Source organism: Melospiza melodia, chromosome 6 (assembly GCF_035770615.1).
Source record: "Melospiza melodia melodia isolate bMelMel2 chromosome 6, bMelMel2.pri, whole genome shotgun sequence".
NCBI classification, from domain to species: Eukaryota; Metazoa; Chordata; class Aves; order Passeriformes; family Passerellidae; genus Melospiza; species Melospiza melodia.
Genome location: NC_086199.1, coordinates 11197193 through 11218798, shown reverse-complemented (window position 1 = coordinate 11218798; position 21606 = coordinate 11197193). Strand labels below are relative to the sequence as shown.

Genomic DNA, 21606 nt, shown 5'->3' with positions numbered 1-21606 from the left:
GCTTCATATGGACTGAGTCAAAATGAAACAGTTGAAAAAATATGCAGTAAGTTTAAAAGACTTTTTTCCTTCAGCTGGAAAAATACAAAACCAGTAGGGAAAGAACTGCAATATCCAACACCAGGGGAACAGCAGCAGCTACTCACATCTGGGTTGGCAGGGAATGTCCCTGCCACAAATCATAGTCCAGCAGCACACAAGGAATGTGGGGGGGTTTTCTTTTCTCAGCCTCTTCTTTACTATTATCATCAATAGTAAAGAAGAAAGAAATTATCATCAATAGCAATCATCTAGAAACTTGAATTGCCCATACCACACTCTATTCCGTATGGAAGAAAATTATTTTATTAAGAAACAGGGTACTAATAACTTACCTGGAAGGAACTTAAAACCTCTACTGTAGATACAACTTTTAATAAAAATATTTCTCCTACTGCATTAAAAAAATAATTAAAAGTGAGCAGAACACAGATAATCTCAGTATGGAATTTTAGCTGGAAGAATGAGGGTAGGAGCTATACTTGCCAGTTTGTAGTTTAAAGTTTGGGTGCATTTTAACTGTAAAGCAGGTGGGAAAACTCAAGTTTGCCTATTCATCCAACAGCCAGAGAAGTGTAAGTTGTCTCCAGAGGTTTAACAGCAAGGAACTTGTTAGGAAATCAATATCCTTGAAGTACTGTATGTGCCAAACTGAGTAAGATCCACCTGAAAGTATAAAAAAAAAAAGAAGAAAAATTCCAATATGGTTCTTCACTTCAGATTTGCAATTTTATAGCAAAAATGATGTGTTGAACATGAAATTGCCATTCTCATTACAACCAGAATCATTCTTATTCTCCCCAGAGAATCTGGGGACAGCCACAGATACACAGAATGTCATAATACATAAGATGTTCTTCTGGTAGCCCTTTTTTTCCAGGTTAAAACTTACAAAAATTCTGACTTCATCTTTTTCCTGATGAATGAATAATCATCTACCTGATATATTAACGAGGGAAGCAAACAGTGGCAATAACACTTTTGAATTCAGAAAAGTACCTTGTCCAAACACAGTTTGATCAAATTTTATATTTTTTAGTCAAAATACTTAAACTTCAGCATCTGTGATTTGAGGCTTCCAGAAACTGATTATGGGAAGCAACAAATACAATAAATGTATCTCCATCAGGAATATAGTTTTGATAATCTGAGCTTTGACCCCTGTATAGTGCTAGGTAAGGGAGATCTGAGTCAGAACAATCCATCAAATGTGGGTAGTAGGATTTGTCCTCTCTTTTTGTAAGAAATCAACAACAGTGGAGAGTGAGCTCCCTTGGATCCAGTTAGTTACCTATTTTTAGACCATCAATTTTAATGCTACTCATTATGCTCAATTCCAAATATATCAGCACTGAGCAACTCACCATCTTCCTCTCTGGAAAAAGCACTGGATAAGCTCATGGCACCTTTTGCTCAGTGTTCCAAAGGTAAGAACTTGGAGGTTACTGTTGCACTGTGTTGCCTGCCTACAGACCTGAAGTCCTTAATTTCAAAGTGTAGCATCATACTTTTCACATATCTATCTAATCTGTCTGTCTATAAAAAGTCCCTATGGTAAGTATTCAGACAAATAATGTATTGCCTTATTGTTGAATTTCTCTGTTCTATCAGTATGAGCTGCTAACATGAAAGCATACAGATGTGGGGAGATGATTCACTGAAATGTAACAGAGCAAGAAACCTCAGCCAGTCACTCTACTTGGAGATACAGTGTTCAGGAGAACATTTTTTGCTTGGGACCGGAGGAAAGCAGCATCCATGCAGCAGGAGTTTCAATAACATGACAAGGAGCAGTTAGCTGTACCCTTGTGTTCTGCTCTTTTCCCTTGTTACAGTTTTCTCACTTTACTGGTGTAAAGCACTTCCTCCACCAAAACTCATGTATTTGTTCAGTCCTAGTAAGAGAAATCTGCCCTTCCTTTGGCACACCTAGTGCAAGCAGCAGCAACAGAGGTTTCCCTGCAGAGCCTTGTTCAAGTGCTTTAGTCTTCTCTATACAAGTTCTTGCCAAGGCTGGGATGTTTTTTCCGTTCTTGCTGTTGAGATTCTGAAAGTTTGCTATGAAGAAATGACATAAATTGAGCAATGGTACATGATGCAGGTGGTGCAGGATATTTAACTTGGGTAGTCAAATTTGAATCAATATCAAATACTCCCACAGTCTGCACCACATTTACCCTATGACTATTTTTACATTTTCAAGAATCTCCTTATAAATGTCAGATTGATCCTCAGTACAGTATGTGATAATAATACCATCTTCTAAACATGAAGACAAACATAAGTTAGACAAGTGCTTTTAAGCAGTAGATGTCAAAAGGATTCATAAAGAACTTGAGTCTCATGAGCTTCCACACAGAAAAGCTACAATGTGGAATTTGGGCATGCTTAAAGTTGTCCAGAGTTGACCTGAACAAGGATTAGGATCTAATCCAGTCACAACAGAGCCCTACAAGTGTTGAGATGCCTCTTCTTACAAAAACAACCAAACCACAGCAAAAAGCCTACTATCTGGAAGAGCTCAAATGAGTGAGAAGAATAATTATTTTCACAAATGCACAGCCCTGTGGAGTCTCAGAAGGAGAGCTGAGAATGTAACAAGCTTAATTTTTACTCTTACAAGATCTTTATGTTAACCTGTATTTTACTGCATTGTGTATCTTAATTGGTTAAAACAAATAGTCTGGATCTAGAGCACAAATCTCAGGTTGATGCCTAAGGGTTGGCTGAGTGACACTTGGATGTGATGTGCTCCTCCCCAGTGCCCCATTTTCCATGGTGCTCCCTGCAGCAGTACCTCTCACACAAAATGCCCTTTGCCTCCTGCTCATGGCTGGGGTTTTGAGCAGCAGCACCAGAGCCCAGTGTTTGGTTATGGAAAAAAAATGATGATCACTTCCCAGTCATGAGCAGAGTAACTTTTATAACTATTAAAACCTCCAAAAAGGTTATTTTCCAAACCTGTCTTGCATGCACACTTGGTAGGGAGAAGATTTTTAACCCCCAGCCAAGTATGACTTGCACAGACTTTCATTTTCTAACAAAATGTTCTCTAACACATCACCAAATTTATGTATTAGAAATTATTTAATGCAAGTTTTTAGATCTCAGGAATTTAAAAATCAATGGTATCAATCTGGAATAAAGATTCTTTCCCAGTAAGATAAGAATGTTGCCTTGTAACTCTCACTTTATTTAATAATAGGAAATATTCTGTTAAATTGTTGCTGGTGATCTGTGTGCCAGATTTCTGAAGCATTCTCAGCTATGTGCTTTTACTGCTCTTTTAAGCAACTGGCTGCAACATCAGTCCCTGTTAAGACTTTTGATTAATGTTAAGATCAATGGCTTGGAACAAACTGTGACTAAGTTTTGCTTGCTTTTGAATCAGCAAAAAGTTGGTTTAGCTTTGAATTAGATTATAGTTACATAAAAATATTCAGCAGTTACAGAAACTGCATTAAAATCAGGTATCTCATATGATTGCCCAATTTGCACATTCTCAGTAGAACCTGAGGTGGAAGTTAGTGAGTACAGGAGAGGAATAATTTCCAGAGCTAACTGAAAAAACCCCAAACTCTTAAATCTAAAAAAAATATAGCAGTTAGCTGTCATTTGTAATACAATTTGAAAACTTAAATTCTGTAGATAACATTCCACTCCTAATACTTGAACTCAAAGAATCCTTTCATGTTATTTTTAACCAACCTCCTCCTCCATCAGGTTCTAAAAGGAACAAGTACTGAGGAAGTTCAATGCAGAACACTCTCTGTGCTCTGCCAGAACAATGCTTCAATTAAATATTGACCCCCTTCAGGAACATAATATCAAAATGGTAGGAAACCAGCCCTCAAACCTTGTGGGGTTTTCCTGCAAATTGGCAGAGCAAGACAAAATCAGGCACTGCTGTTCTTGTTAGATCTCTAACAAGAGAAGCATGACTGGGTCTCTCTCACTTCTATTCCTTCTATAGCAGTCAAATGGAAATGTTTCAGGGAAGACTGAAGTGCCTTCTGTTTCTCAGACTGTTGAAGAAACAACAGAAGTTTCAAATGTGCTTCAGTGGGCAAGTGAGAGTCTACACCTCAGTATTTGATCCAGTAAATCTGACAGACTGGAACACAGGGGTTCCACCACCTTCCTTAGGTTTCCAGAAAACTGAAAGCAATGTAGGAGTAGGAAAGGAAATCGATTTGGCCGCTCCAGAAAAATTAATTTTGGTAATTCTCCCAGTGGAGACTGATGTTGTTGATTTGGTTTTTTTCCTAGACTTTCCTGAGAGAATGCTTTTAAAATAAATAAACAAGATTCAATTTCTTTCTGAGAACATCTTAAGGAATACAATTAGAAAAGAAACCCCAAATAATCAGAAATTAAAAAACCCTCAGCCAATTACAACTTCACCTTGTTCCTTTTTAAAAATTATTTGCCTTACATGATATTTCTTGAAATCTTGCCTAAAGGAACTTCTTAGAATACCTACACTGATGAATCCCAGAACTAAATTTGTGGGAAAAGTGGCTTCTCCTGTAGAAGGAGAGTTCATGCTTTCAAAGCTGAATGTACAGCAGAAAATAATTTATAATTATTCTTTGCTAGTTTGTGGAAGTTTTTGAGGGTTTTTTGAGAAAAACCTGTATTTGAGTTTTCTGTGTGGTATTAACTTCCACCTCACCTTGTTGATACAGCAAGTGAATACACAGAGAATTTTTCACATAGCTGGTATATATAGTATAAACAAAGTTTTAGTTGGCCAGAATTTGTTATCAGAATTTAATTATTTATTATTTCATGTCATATACACATTTAGAATTTTCCCTGATATCATCTGTATACATGATAATTAAGTTTTTTTAAAAAAATATTTTATTTGCTCAAAAAGTAGACCGAAGCCCTGAAAAGGCAAAAGCATAATTCCTGTCTCTGTCACACTTCATCTGGAAAACTTTTTAACTCAAGGCAGACATCAAAAACAGGATGATGATATTTGAAAATAAAGGTGGAGCTGACTCTTTAAGTAACAGCAACTCTAACAAGAATCTACTGAGGGGATTATGAGGTATGAGAGCTTCTAAATTCTAACTCGTGTATGTCAGGGATTTGGGGGGAGGGGGAACTGCATCAGACCAAATAAAGATCTGTGTTTAGGCAGACAGAATAAACCCAAGTAATCAGCTTAAGTAAAACATTTGTTTCTAGCTAACAAGCTCAGTGCTACAAATTACTTTCTCTAAATGGGCTGACAGTTCTTCCACTTTAATACTACCTGTCTTGGACTTGCTTTTGAAATTTGCCACAAATCCTGAGGTACTTGACCTCCTACTACTCTTAATTTTTTGTGCACAGTTAAAGCTCATGTATTGGCTGTCTTAAAAAGGTGGGGGCAAAAAGAATAGAGACAGTAGTGCTTTAGGTAAGCTTTGGACTCAATGCAAAGAACTACATTGACTGAATTATGTTCATGGTTGACAAGACATGGCACAGGAAACAAATTTAATTTCATGCCACTTAAAACATGGACACAATGCTCCCCTCACCTTTTGACTTTAGTCTTCAAAACTGAAGTGATTTGAAGTCACTTGCCAGAGTTCCTGAAAATCAGGGTGCTGTAAGGTTTGATGGGCAGCAGTTCTCTCATTGAGGTCATATTTTATCATTGCACACAGGAAACAGAAACTTTTAAAAGGCAATTTGTGCACAAGAGAAGACTTTCCTTTTCCTTTCTTTAAAGGGAGGATTCAAAACTCAAAATTCTTGACCTGTGTTAAGCAAGCTTGATCATGCATATTCAGAGAGGATTACAATTCACTGAAAAGAAATAATTCACCTGATTTAGGTAATCATTCACTAGAGAAAAGTAGGTAGTACTTGAAAAAAACCCTTTTCTTTCCTAAAAATTTATGTCACTGGCCTTAAAGATACTATGGAAATAAAAGGCCAGATAAGATGAAGACAGGTTCAGATTTCCTCTGCTCTGCCTTTAAGGTTCAGGAATGGGTGACTGTCTCTGGGCAGGGACAGCAGAAACTGCTCTTGTGTCAGCACAACAGATTTAGGTTTTTGTGGTGGTTTCCTGAGCAGACATTGCACACAGCTGTACAGCTCCATTGTGGACACTGAAACAGTGAGATTAGTAGCTATGGGAGGGCATACTTACTGCTTGAACTTTTGGAGTTTTGTTACCAGGACTGCCTATCACTTCATGGATTTTTGAGATGCGGTCCAGCTCATTATATCCAAGAAAAAGAGACTGGAAACTGCAAGGTAAGAAATGGTATTAGTACTAGACAAGACACAGTTGAACTGTCACTTTTGATTAAAAAAAAACCTTTTTTTGTGAGAAAGATTACATGATAGAATTATTCATTTGTGGACAGCTTAATACCTATCAACAACTGGAGGATAAAGTGAGCAGCAGAGCAACACAGCTGCTGGTTTGCATTGATGGAGTAGCTTGGGTTATTAAACAGAAATCTGTAGCTGCCCTCTCCTGCTGGTTTGGGGAAAAATATGTAAAGAGATCATCCTTTGTGGTGAAGGACAATGGATCTGGGATTGTGTTTGCTTCTAGTAAAGTGGCAGATCCTAGAAGACAATGTATTCTCCTCATTTTAAGACAGCAGAATCAAGCAGTCTCTCTTGCTGTGTATGCACATAGAAATGTATTTATAACACTCCATTCCTAATACACAGGTTCTTTGCAAGCAGCAATACTGGAAACATGGTAAATTGAACTGCATTCCTGAGCTTGATCCTCAGTTAATATAAAACTTGCACAGAGTCCTTGAAACATTGTTATCACATTAGAGCAATCTGACTTCAGTCGGGTCCAGTAACATTGCCTGCACTTGTTGCTTTTTTCTTTGGGCTTATAATTCAAGAAACACTTCAGTAGCACCACATGACTCTTGAAAGCAAAACACTCAGCCCCTTTGTAGACATGAGAAACTTCTTTTTAACTGTTTGCAAATTCAGTCAAACAGCTGGCTGCACACTGCTCTGAGTGTCCTCATAAAGCTTAGAGGAAGGAGAAAAAAGATCTGATTCACATTGTGCAGCTGCACCAAGACATGCAGCTGGGACGAGTTTCTGTGTGAACTAAAAAATGTGCTGCTGTCAAATGTAAAACTGTAACAAATTCAAGAACAACTGTGCAAGCCACTGAAAAGTGTGATCCAGGAATCATGATTTATAGGGAACAGAAAGGGAAACAAGATTTGAAAGATCAGCATGGCTGAATAAAAGACTAAAAGTTCTTACACAATGTGCTGTAAAGCATAAAGGCTTATGCAACCATTCAACAGCAATAACTGCAGGAGGCACTGAAAAAGAAACAAACCTGTCCATAATTGCCTTCAGTTTGGCAAGACTGTATCTCTTCAAATTCATTAATTTCAACAAACATCCCTCCTTCCTCTCTGAACACACCTGTAAGGTCTCTGAAAATGTTCAGCGGTTGCAAAGAGTGGATTTTTTTACATTAAGCTAAAACTACAAGGAAATATCTTTAAAGTTTGGGGGTTTTCCCTAAGAAAACTTAAGTTTGCAGCATGTAATTTTCTTACTAAGCTACAAAGCCCAGCTGATTCAAGCTGAAATGAAAAAACGAGGCATTCTTAAAGCTTTTGGTCCCAATTTACTTTGCAAGAGTACTGCCACATTTGGGATTTTTCTTTTAACAGTTTTCTGGCTGGAGAAGTAGAAATGTTTCTACAAGTTAGCAGGCAAAGCATAATGGTTGTCATTTAATGTGATGGTGATGGCAGCAGCTGCACTTGCCATGTGGAGGAGGAAAGAAGCAAAGCAAATGTTATCAGTCCTGGTTGCATATCAGAGACAGCAGTGTGGGAGGAGAATAAAGAACTGCTGCTGTTGCTAGGGCACAAAGATATTGGAGAAATACTCATGGTGGGTATTTTTGCTTTTTTCTTGAAGACCAGTAACAAATGTTTAAAGTAATAGTTTCACTATGACCAAAAATCTTAAAAGACTTTGTTTTTTCCTGAACTCTTCCTTCATCAGAACCTGATTTCAAAATATACCAGCACACAAAATCTTAAGAGCACAGGGGCTTAGATACACTATACTGTAAATCAAATTTGTAAATCAGAGGAAGTGTATTCTCTAATCTCCTCTTGCTTTTGCATAAAGTATTAGAAAGTCCAAAAAAAGTAGGAAAAATTTTACCATTAAGTGCATTAACAAGACTGAGGATAGTTTGTGATGCTCATGAGAAGAAATGAGCCATACTCTACACAGAGATAAAGCAAATACATTTTTACTAAATACTAAGTGATTGGGGGAGAATGTTCCTTTGTAAATCACTTTTGTTTGTACTGTGTTCTCCTGAACTGCTTTATTACTAACCTGGCACAGGGTGAAGGGAGTGCCAGACCAGATGGGATTACTGCCTCATGAACCCTGCACACTAAGCACAGAAGCTTCTTCTACAAATCCATGGAAACGAAGATCACATTATCCAAACCACATGCTCCTAATTTGAGTTATTTACCTTTGATTATCTTGATTAATGATAAGCAAAACCCTCCACTGAACACAGTACCTTGTGATTTCATAGAAAACACAGCCAGGACTCCACATGCCAATTCTGTAACTACAGAGCCCTTTTGTAAGCAAACATTGAGGTGCTCAGTACCAGCATGGGGAGGATACTCCTACAAGATCCAAATTCTCTTAACTTCAGGCTGTTCTGCTGCAGAAATAAATAAAGTATTTCCACAGATTAAAAACAGTAAAATATTCAAGCAATGACTGTAAAATAGTCATTGTAAAAGAAATCACAGATGACTTTAAGAAGAAACTTTCCAAAATCCAGGGGCAGTATCACAGCAGTAAAGCTGCATTAAAGCAGTGAGTAGGGTCCAGGCATGAAGGTATCTGTGTCCATAGTATGTAATTCAAATACTTTCTGTACATCATGAAAAGAAAGGTCTAAGAGCATAGGGACTATCACAGAAGGAAAGGCTGCTAAATAGGACATCTAGTTTAAGTTATTAAAGTTCTTCTGTTTAGCAGTGATGTAATAGGTGGCTTTGGCTTCTCCTCTACACTTCTATGACTCAAAAACTTATCTTCAGAAAATAAAATTTCATAAACCGAATTTAAAAATCCTTGCTTTTCAAACATCAGCAAAATAACTTTCTGGAACTGTCAAGAGAGAGGGTTACAATTAAATCTTCTGAAAGCCACTGTCTTCTGCTCTCTTTTGTTTGTGTAACTTCCACTAACTGGAGGAATTGAATGTAGAAAGAAAGAGCTGAAAAACTGAACTCTATTTCCTGTGTCTAGATTAACACAGAAATGAAAATACATATTAACAGAGGATAAAGAACAGGTTTCAGGTTGGAGGGAACACATACAGGGTGTAAAGCATCTCAGTCATTTCAGTTTTTAGCCAGTAACAAAATTGTTTGTTCATTCCCCTAGATCAGGAGTACAGTAACTGTCTATATATTTCTTACAAAACTGTACTTTTGTTCATGAATAAACATTACCTTCTCGGGGTAAAGAGAAAAATACTTATATACATCACTTTTAGTTAAATATCCTCATATAAATTTAATTACCTTTATTATTATGTTTTCTTGTTGCCCATCACTCTGAAATATCCCATTTCTGTACTAATACAAACACAGCAGAGAGAAGAATTCAGTAAAAAGACAAACATTATCAGTGCTTCCAGTTATTTGTAAAAAACAAAAAATACTTAAAGAAACCAGCACTTTTTTTCAAACTTATCAACATAATAGAAAATATTAAATTTTGCCATCATGGTGAGACAACAGCTCCAGATATGGGAATGGGGAATGGGCAGGTCCAGGAAGGAGAGGCCAGGCTTTGTGCTCCTGCTCTCACCAGGGCTACCAGAGGATTGCCAGGGCCATCCCCCCCAGGAGGGCTCCTCAGCAGGAACCAGAGCTCCTTTGGGGTGCTGGCAGCAGCTCTGGCTGCCTGCTGCCCCCCAGGGCTCTGCTGCAGACAGACATTTACCTGGGCCAGGGCCTTTTCTCTCCCTGCAGCAGTCAGGGCTGCCCCAGACAATTCTGTTTCTGCCTAGAGAAGACCCTGAAATAAAAGTATGCTACATTTGCTGTAAAGCTGTGGCTGAACCAGAACTTTTACCTATATACAACCTAGAGATTTGCATATCTGTTACACATTGCTCCTGGTTTGTTTTTTTTAAGGCAATAGCTTTCTCCTTCCTGGAATAAAATTTCAAGTTGTGTGTGTCCTTTTTCGTGAAGAACAAATAGAATACAAATATCATAGACTTCAGCTTCCAGAGCACTGATATCACCTTTTTCAATTATACTACTTTTATATGTAATCTATGGCTTGCTTTGTGATTCATTTTCCACTTGACTTCTGACATAATTTATATTTCAGTATGCACTAACAATTGTCAATTCAATACTCTGTAAGATGCCTCAGTTTTTACTGCATGTATTACTTGCAGTATCTATTTCCCCTAGCTCTAGCAGAACTGCAATATTTCATTGCAGTTCTTCTAAATATCTCATTTCCTCTCTACTCAAAGTAATTGTCCTTCAGGTTAAAGATTTGTATCAATCACCTCAAGTTACCACCATGGTTAAAAGACTGTGATTCACATCTGAATTGCAAATTCAAGGCTAACCTATGTTGTTTAGCTTCCTGTAAGGCAATAATTACAGTTATAAAATTTATCTATTTTTCAGAGCCATTCAGTAACTGCTCAGCTTTTTTCTTTTATAGGCTCCAAAGGCCTTTTAATCTTGCTGTAATGCCTTTATGTAACACTGCAATGCCATCAAGGGAGGCAGAAATGATCACAATTTTGAAAAACAAAGCAGGTACTGATCTGGTGATGACAGTAGTATGAGTAATTGGCTGGGAGGAGGAGGGGGATTATCAGGACAGTAACTCATTGAGGCCAGAGCCCCAGAGCCAGACTTGTGTTCCCAGCTGATTACAGTGCTCCTCCAGGCAGCCACATAATCCACTGAGCAGGATTAGATCACAAAGCACTTGGAACAGAGCACCATTTACATGGGGAATTGTAGTACTAGTGTCCCCATAGAGATAAATGGTGCTTTCAACATCAGGACTTTTGTCATTTATAGTGAAAAGATATTAGAAAATGCAGCTATTCAAATCAATTTAGATTATTATTCTTATTTAAGGAATTGGGCCTTCATAAAAAGAAGTCATGCTCCATTGCTTTTTCATTACATGTCACTAGAAAAATCTGGAGCAGATGCTCTTCTACTTCCAGATTTATCACTGGAGGAACCTCATTTGGCAGCAATGGTACAGTGAATCCTAAGGCAGTGGCACTTGAGGCTTCTATCATTTCTCTTGAGAAATCCTCCACACCTCTCTCTCAGCCACTTTTTTCATTGTTTTACATTACCAAACTACTGTTGATTAAATAAAGGGCAAGATTCTTTCTCAGTTATTAAATGCTTCTGCTATAAATTAACAGCAAGACAATTATGACTTTGTGTAAAGACAAATAGGCTTGATTGAAGTAACATGGATCTCTTGTTTTTTTAAGGAAAAAACACAAAACTATCAGCTTTCCACATTAGTAGCATTACAGTGAACTTTCCTCCTAATTACAGAAGTGTCTCCATACTCCTTGTCAAATTAAAAATTCATTCTCAGTCCAGTTCACTTTCCCATTATACTCGATGATTTGACAAGCTCTACCCCATGAGCCACTACCTTACACAACATTAAAAATAAGGCACTGTATCATGGGAAACACAGTCCAGACTCAAAATTCAGACCCATAAAGAAGAATCAACAATTTAGAGAAGTTCAGGTAAGCCCAGGTGAATGTTCAAATAATCTGTAACTGCAGCATTTCAGATTACTATTGAACAGATTTCATTTTGAACTGATTCACCATGGCATAGAAAAAGAGTTTACTATAACTAAGTGGTGTTAAAACAATCATCTTCTGGGAAACTTTGAAAGAACTTGTATTTTTAAATAGTAAAAAAAAAAAAAATCAGAACATACTGAAATGATGATTCTCATTTCCATCTGAATACCATGCTAAATATAGCAAACCCAAAATGTCTTATTAAAACTAGTACAGCAATCTACTTCAGCAATCAGCAAATAACTCAATTTTAATCTCACATTCTTATCTAGGTCAGAAACAGAGTTACTCCTTTTGTTAGAGATCTGAATAGTCAGTGTCACCAATGTCATGTTCAGGAGCAAGTCTTTATTGTATTACACTGAATGACACTTGCATGTTCAGTTATTTAAATTAAACTCCCAAGTGTTAAGACATTACAAATTCTTAATTATTCATTTTTAAAAATCCTCTTTTACTCATGAATTCTAAGTCCCTTCATTTGCTGTATCCAATTCTGTTCTGTTTATATAAGAACTGATTTTAAATCAGCTTTTGTACTAAATTTTTTGGAGGAACTCTTCCTTATGCTTTATGATCTCTGACCTGCTTTGACAAACAGCTCCAGAATTTTTAAATATAGGAAGTAGGAGGGAACAATGTAATTTTATAAAGAAAATGTACTAAGGTTATACCTTTTTACTAAGTACAAAAACTAAAATTCCTTATTCATTGTTTCAATAGTTTTGAAATAAATGGGAATACCTCACAATCACCCTGACCTAACAAAGAATCTGTTTAAATTTTATTTTTTGTACCATAAAGCAATTATTTTGTGTTTTGCAGTCTAGGTTGTTTGACTGTAGAATGGATGGCTATGGACTGCACCTACCCATGCCTTAAACAATTGGGTATATTCCACTGGCAAGAAATAAAGGGTAAAGCAGTACAGCACAAGATTCCCTGTGAGTTCTATAATCTGTCACAGTGAACAACCAAGTGAAAAATAATTAATTCCATTTTGTGATCTACACAAGGAGAGTTTATGTTTTTTAAGCATATGCTACATACCTTTTATCAGCTCATAAATAGTCATGGCCATAAATTCACATACCAGTGAAAGGGAGCCAGGGCTTTCATCCCTGCAGAAACAAATAAGGAGACTTTAAGCTAGAAATAAAACTTGCACATTGATTTGTCCACAGTGTAGACAAAAAGTAAGTAGTTTAATCAGTATTAAAATGGACATGTTCATTTTTAATTGATGCTGTCTCATGGAAGTTTTTAAACTTACATCTGAGGTATCAGAGTTTCAGATTATGCTATCCAAAGCACCTACTGCAGAAGTCAACTGATTTATTCAATGAAGCTTTTTGAAGGCATGTTTTCTGGGAATATCTGTGCAGTATCAAGAAATATATTCTGATACAAACTCAGAAGAAAAGAGAGGGAAGCCACTGCACTATATGTGAAAATACTTTCTACTTAAACTCCAGAAGTGTTCTATTGCATGGCAATGTGTATCTGAACTCACTACTTTGCTGACAACAGCAATTTCAAGTATAATCATGATGTAATACACCTGACACTTTATTTTCCATTTCACTGCCCTGCAGAGGCAGACATCTTTATGTCTTCAGTTTTTCTTGTAAGATAATTGCATTACAGCCCATCTCCCCTGCAGTGCTGTATTAAGCCAGCCAGGAAAAGGTTGAGGGTGCAATCTGCAGTTCAGCTTGCAGGAGCTGAGCAGGCTGGATCACCCTCAGTTAACAGCACAGCAGCTGAGGCTGAGGGTTGCAGGAAGCCAGGCTGCCGACACGATCAGCGCCATCCTGTATCTGCAGAAACGGGACTGGCAATGGCAGTGTGCTGCTTGCACAGCCTTCAACAGAGAAGTGACACAGCCTGAAGGACAAGGAAAAATGTTTCACAGCAGTCAACAAGTTTTGTGTCAAGGATTTGAATAATGAAGGATATGTCTGCTGTTGCACAGTGATGAAATGTACCATGCAGTAATGGAGTAAATGCTGTCATAAAACGTGATCACTCTGGAGACAGAACGTCCCCAGAGACACTGAAGTGCTTAATGAGGCAAGGAGCCCAACTTTAGCACTGACACCTCTTTCCAAAAGCAGAGCTCAGCTACTGCCTAACTCTGAGATCCAAACTTCAGCTGCTTGCACAGGGATGTCTGTAAAGCTGCCTGTGAAATGATACTGCCAAATCGTTGGCTTTGATCCCTAGTTCAAACTGGTAAGTCGAGCCAAGATCCTTAAGTACCAGAGATAAGCTCTGAGTGTGCCCAGCCAGAGTACTGAGCCATGGTGAACAGTTAAAGCACTCACTGGATATGGGATGTGGGTTGAAATCACCAGCAAATCTTACATATGATGAGATGAAATCTAACTATGCTTAACATATATTTAGATTTTCATTTTAATACTGACTTTGAAATATTTTGGTCTGTTGGGAAGGAGACACAAAAAACAAGAGCTACATCAGACTTTCTTAACAACAGCAGACACGTAGACTTCAGATTTTGAGAAATGTGTTTCAAACTCAAAAAGCTGGTTAAGAATCTACAGGTTTGCTCTAGACCCAAAAGCTACTGGATATTGTTCAAATACAGGGATAAAGAAGAAAGAAATCAATGCACCATGCATACAGAACAATTTTATGTAAAAATAAAGATAGTAGGATGTGGAGTCGGCTTCCTTACTGCTTGTATTTATCTCAGATTATTCACTTGTGCTATACTAAAGTTGAATTAAACAGAAAAGAGGAAGACTGTCTTGCAGCCAAGGACTGGATTATAGCTGATTTTTCCCCAGCCATGAGGCTGTCAGAACTTTAGTCTGTCACTGAACTTTGAAATGCAGGGCCTGATAAATTGTTTCCTTCCTGTTTCTTTACTGAGCAGATCAGTAATTAGTAAATGGCTTTATTCCTTCCTGCAGCTTGGAGCAGCTGGGCTCACCCAGGAATAAAGTAATAATGTGTTGTGCCCCAGACACCAGTTAGGACACCAAGGAGCTCCCAGCAGGAATTTTGTGTTTCTCAGGAGTATGGATGATACTGTTTACTCTGTGCTGCTGTAGCATTCATTCCAAACATTGCTCAGTGGGATGCATTGCCAAATGTAACATTTAAGATTAAGTTTTGATGGAAACCTCTTACATGAAAAATAGACACTATTCAATGATTGTGTATATTATTTCATTGCCCTCCTAGGCTTTAATAAACAAAAAACCCATGCTACAGAAACTCTGGGAGGAAGCAGGAAACAAAGAGCTTTGCACACTATTGAATGGATCAGAGCAGGACATACGTCTTTTCCCAGTCAGATGTACAGCTAAACACCAAAACAATATTTTCCACTTTGAAATGAGGAGAAATACCATGTATGGGCAGGTTCTGTTTAAAATAATGTTAAAAGAGTTCACTTCATCAAAAGAATTTGTCAGTCAATTTATCAAAGGGTTAAAGGCCTAAAAGATGTTTTAGATGAAAAGATGACAGAGTCTGCAGTGCCTTTCCACTGAGTTGTATACATCTGCCCTTGATACAGTTAAGCAGATAGTTTAAACGCTAAATATAATTAAATAACAGTTTAAATACTGTTTTAATCATAAAGTGGACAATTCTGTCAATGGTGGGTAGTGTATAAATGGACCAACAGATCTCTAACAATATAACAGAGAATCAGAAGCCACATTACTTGAAGATATTTCTCTTAACTTGTATTCTTTGAAGCTCTGAGTTACATTTTGAAATCTCACCTAAGAGCAAAATGTCCCATTTCACTTTGTATGTACAAATGAGTCACTGCCAGTGCTTTCATTAGGAACTGATATATTTAACTGAGAATATAAAATCAGTAACCCAAGAGGCACTGGTTGGCACTTGGATACCTGGAGGACAATGCCAAGTCTATGTCTACTGACACACAGCCCTCTGCTCTATCTCCCTGACTGATAAATGCACCTATTTTGGGACCATACAACATCTGAGTGATGGATGTAAACATAAATGCAAATATGAAGGAGAACTAATGCTATACATTGACTAAGGATAAATGCACTGGTTTTAACCTGCATTACAACAGCACTTAAAGAGGCTGAAAAAAGTATTCCCCAAGAAGAGGACTGACACATTTCCTGCAATTATTATTTACAGATAAAAGAAAACCAGCACAAGTATATTTGTGCATTTGGCAAGGCAGAAATCAACTATTTATTCCTCACTCATCCTTTCACCCTTGACCCAGTGGCCAGGCCCCATTTAACACAGTGGGTGACATCAATTAGAGCACTCCAGGAAATAACCCCCAGTGCCTAACAGGAAGGCAGAGTTCCCTTTCTGTACCACATGCAAACCTTTTTAATTCATGTGCACTTAAAAAGATTCACTTAGTCTTAATTTTGTGTTCCCTCACTGAATTTAAACATGGTTTTCTGTACAATTTCCATGATTAATTATGCATACCTTTCAAAATGTTGCTTCATGTGTTTACTTGCACAGTACTTTCCTTCCCAAAGACTCACTTTCTCCAGAACATCAGAAAATGTTCCCTCTCCTTATCTTAGCAACTGGTATTTTAAAAACAAAAATACACTGTTTCAGTATGTTTGCAATTATTATGAAGACTGTGTATCAATCCTTACTTTACTTGTTAAATGCTGACTAATGGAAAACTTTCAGATAAAAGAGGTATTTTGTTAACATGCAATGAAAAATAGCAAATTAAGTTTTGCTGCCCAGATTACAGAAATATATATTCCAGAAAGTAGAAGACAATAATTCTTAGACAATAAACTACCACTTCCTTGCTTAGAGACATGATGCCTCTCCACACAGCCCTTCCTACCTTTTTTTATCCTGCAGCATATTAGCAACTCATATTTGAATTTATTCTTTGCTTCTTTCACCAAAACAAAACAAAAAACTCCCTTTATTTACAATGTACTGAAAACAAAATTATCATGGAAAGTAAGTTTATCATGGAATCATTGTTCCAACATGGGAACAATGGGAAATTTGTTGGGGTTTTTTATGGAGGTATTGTTTGGTTTGTTTGGGGTTTTTTATATATTTTATTTTAAGCAAAGCAGTTTCTGATTTTAAAGCTTTATTCCCATATTAAATTCAGATTTGAGATTTGCTCTGGGCCAAAAGTAATGTTTGGCTTTGATAATTAAATGCTTCAAATGCAAAGATGTGAAAAATCAGTCAATTCTAATTCTGCAGAACTTTAAGGGATGAAGCAGATATGGGTTATAAAAAAAAAGTTTTATTTATATTAACTTTCAGGTCTTCTAATTTCCATCAGAATTGACTTTTTTCTTTCCTCCTTTATTCTCCTCCAGCTCTGTGATTAACTGTTCCCTACCAATCCCAGTGCCTAGTTCCCTTCACCCACCTCATCCTCCTATTGCCTTTTATTTTTAGCACCTACAGATTCTATCCTTGATAATTTTTTCAGTAATTTCACCTGAGAAAAATCCAGTTCTGGTTGGCTTTATGCTGCTGTTGCTTTTGACATGGGTCTTTATTCAACAAAGATGCAAACCCAGTCATTTTGAGGGAGGCAGGGCAGAAAACCTCTTTTATCATATTCAGCCCTTTATGGGTGTCAGAATAACTGGGAGTCTCAAGCTTTGTGATAGCAGTAAATTCAGTGTAGCTGAATTAGTTATTAATTGTTATGAGTTACTGTGACAACAGCACCTGGCAGGGACATGGCCTGTGACAATCAGCTCTTGGTGGGGCACCTTCCCTGCCTGTGGGAGGACTCCTTCTAAGGTCAGTGCTCAAGCAGTTTCTGCCCTGCTGCCTTGTTTTGGAAGATAAGAGAATTTACGAGCAGAGATGAGGGCTATTTCATGCCAGCTGCTCTTTGTGTCCAAGAAGATTTCCAGATATGTTTAATTTACAAGTATAAACACAGCCTTACAGTGGAGAAAGCCTGCCAAGAAATTCTGCAGAGGGAAAAGGTACCTAGGCAGGGACACTCTAATGCTGTCTTCCAACTAACAATCAATTTGTGTTTCTTACTCTCTTTTCATCTCTCCAGCTTTCATACTTGCTTCTCTTAAAAAAAAAATACCAAACCCAAACAAGAAAAAAGTGTTTCTCTCTCTTTGTGAGCCAAATGCTTGTATTTTCATTATAGAAACCTTCCCCTTGCAACCCCTTTTTCTTCAATACAGCAGCAGCACTCAGATGAGAGTTGTCAGGTGCTCTTCTCATTTTTATCATCTGCTGCTTCTGTTTTCTGATCATTATCTATCATGCTGCACCATAAACTAACTAATTAGGCCATCTCAATTTGAAAAATTGGAAATAGAAGAGCAATTTAAAACAAACCACATCAGCTCATACACTCAATAGAGACAATTTACATGTCGAGCTATTTTAAAAGCACAAAATTAATTTGCAAATCATTGTGGGTAAAGGAGGCAATCTCTAACAGACTCCAACGTGGGGAGGAGGCCCCAGGACAGTTTCATTGTTTTGGCTGTAATTTGGTAATTTGGTTAGTGCTGCAGGTGAGCTGACCCTCAGCCTTCACCAACTGAGACTGAAGAAAGAACTTCTTGTCAGGAAAAATCACCATGTTCTCTATCCCCACCTCAAGTTTTAATCTCCTATCTAAATTGCTAAATGTAAGATGGAGATTGTAAATTCAGACTACTTAAATACTACTCTCTCAGAATTCAGTGCAAATGCAATTTTTGGTAGCAACTGATGCCCTCCAACCAGTCACAAACACACTGGCTGTGTTACATGTTCTTATCATGTCAGAGCCAGCCCTGAGCCCAAAATATACACAAAAAAGTTAGTTATTTGTTGATTTACTCTTTTATTCTAATAAATGGCCCTCCTGTATTTTTTTCTTAAATGCAAGCAATTGACTCTCTTGCATAAAAAAAAAATAATTCAAAATCATATGATCTGAAAATGAGATCTTAATATCTATGGCATACCAGCCATAGTGTTAATGAAGCAGAGTACTGGGGCAGAGAAGTGCAGGGAAAGCATTCTTGTACAAATTTATTGAAAATATCTCCAGGTATTTAAACAAGTCAGATGGTGTATGTTTATACTGTTTGGTTATGTTTATATATTTTCTTCTATAAATGTATTTTGCACATACAAGAGAAGTCCAGATGAGAGTGGAGAGTTCAAAACAAGTTGAGCTGTTTAGATTTGAAATTGCAGAATTCTGATACAGTACAAGGACTTAATCCTTCACACATTTTAGAACATCCTTACAGCACTGAAGATCTTTTCCACATAAGCCTGTAACACTTGTTATTGCAATTCCTTCACAACAGAGAGCTCTGTAGACAAAATAAATACCCCACACATAACCAACAACTGAGGCTTTCACCTGGCACTTATGAGATCCACCCAGTTAAAGGAATGAAGCAAAGGCCTGGATAATTTCAACTGACTGAAAAAAGGGTGGAATCAGGAAGGAAAATTGCAGTATTTGAAATGTCTCTTTGATGAATAAAGTCAATGTGTAAACTCTGAACAAAACACTAAAATAAGAGAGATTTTTTCCCAGAGACAAAATGATAATGATCCCATGACAAGTTATTGTTTAATCAGCAGCTGAAAGAAAATCACACATTGTAAGAACAGCAGCACAGAAATTTATACAGAATAAGAAGAAATAAAATTTAGACTTCAGATGTACTAACAAATTTTAATTTTGCATTCACAAGCCAAGATTTCTGGAGATTCTTAAAAATCCACTTCAGCACCATCCTGATCATGATGAAAAGAACCCACCAAACCAAAAGACTTCAAACACATACTGAACAAAAAAAGCCAGGTCAGAGCAGCTTTGAGCTATGAAAATTTGTACAGCTACAAAACAAAACTTACTACCAGTTAGGATTACCTGAATTTGTTGTAGTCAAAGATGAAGACTGAAAGAAAGGTTAAAAATGTTATGAGCATTGTAAGACTGAAAGCTTTGAGGATAAATTAAAGGAAGTGTTCCAATTACATTTGCATAGAAGTCTGAAGAATAAAAGAGACCTGATCACTGGGTAGAGTTCTCTCATGCGTCTCTAACAATGGATGTAAATTAACCTCTCCCCTCCCTCCCCTCCGTTTCAGCACACACAGATGTTCAAGCTTAGAATCCTTAGTGGAAAGGGAAATAAAGGTTGGGAAGAAAAAGTTGTAGCAACATGAACTCATCCAACACCCCAAAAAAGTGGCCATGAATTATTCAAAAGAGGCTAAAGAGCCCAGGAAATAAGGAACAATCTAAGTATAAATTATGGGCAAGTGATGGAGCTCAAAGACAACACCCAATCGTTTTAACTAGAGAGAGTGGAAAATTAATAATCATTTAGAATTAAAGAATTCAATAAAAAAATGACACAAAAGACAGCACTACAGTAGTCAAAAGAGGATATTATAAAAATCTAAAGCAGACGCTTTGTTACAAAGATGCCAAGATACTGAGGAAGAAAAAGCTATGATGTTTAAGTATGACATTGATACACGTGGGAAGAAAGAAATAACCAAAGACATGAAGGAGGCAGACATGAAGAAGTTGAGCCTCAAGGCCATGGTACGTAATTCTTGCACTCAGAGACACGGCAGACGTGAAGGATGCAACACGGCAGATGTGAAGGATGCAACACGGCAGATGTGAAGGATGTAACACGGCAGACGTGAAGGATGTAACACGGCAGACGTGAAGGATGCAACACGGCAGATGTGAAGGATGCAACACGGCAGATGTGAAGGATGTAACACGGCAGATGTGAAGGATGCAACACGGCAGACGTGAAGGATGCCAAGCGATGGAAAGCAAGGCGTGCCGAACCAGGAGAACTCAGCAGTTCTGAGAAAGCACTCGCAGACCGGCGGCCGGGGTGATGCCCCGCAGGAGCCCAGACACAGACCCGTTTTTTCCCTGCTGCGGAGGAGTGGGACGCAGAGACCAGGGTGGCCATGCGAGCCCCGGGAGCTGCCCAGGGGCCGCGGGTTCGGCGTTCCCAGGGCCGGCAGAAGCACCCACAGCCCCCTCGGCGCGGGGCTCCCTAAGACCACGGCCCCCTCCGTGCCCGCCAGCCTCCATGGAGGGCCCGGGCCCACATCACCCCTCAGAAAGGGCCCGAGGCCTGTCCCCGTACCCTCTTACTGTGCCTCCCGCGCCGTCCCGCCGCTGCCGGGGCTGGCGGATCAGCGGCCGGGCCCGACCCGGCCCCGCTGCCGGCGCTCCCCTCAAGCCGCCATGTTGTGTTCCAGTCGCCCCGGCAACCGCGCACGCGCTGGCCCCGCGCCGCGGCCCGCTGCACACGGCACGGCCGGGGATAGCGCATGCGCAGTGTGCACGGCGTGCCAGCGCCCCGTCCCTGCCCGGCAGGTGCGCGCCCAGGTGCGGCAGAATTGTGCATGTCGCACCCTCGGGTAATTTTTTTTTTTTTTTTTTAGGAAAAGGAAAGAAAATCCCAAGGTGAATGGGCTGTCTGGACGAGAGCCATCAGGACTGAAGTCAGGAGAATGGAGCAGTAACTGGGGGAAACGTAATTTCGGCAGTGTGAGGTCGCAACCCACTGGCCACCTACCCAGAAGGGACCCCAGACTCAATCGGAAAAAAAGAACTGCGCCTGCAGACTAATTAGCACGAGATGTTACTACCAAATAGTGGTTTGAATACTAAT

The 21606-nt window shown here is 38.5% G+C and overlaps 1 protein-coding gene across 1 annotated transcript; it reads right to left on the bottom strand.

The window, feature by feature from the left end:
* Positions 1 to 1348: 1348 nt before the first annotated feature.
* MOK (MOK protein kinase) lies at positions 1349 to 21188 on the bottom strand. The gene is given in 10 exon segments (XM_063159361.1): positions 1349 to 2097; positions 5577 to 5762; positions 6197 to 6296; positions 8603 to 8707; positions 8709 to 8752; positions 9627 to 9680; positions 10051 to 10109; positions 12980 to 13050; positions 16397 to 16500; positions 21076 to 21188. Coding segments are annotated over 8 exon segments (630 nt in total). The 5' UTR covers positions 16417 to 16500; positions 21076 to 21188; the 3' UTR covers positions 1349 to 2097; positions 5577 to 5585.
* Between the last annotated feature and the right edge of the window lie 418 nt (positions 21189 to 21606).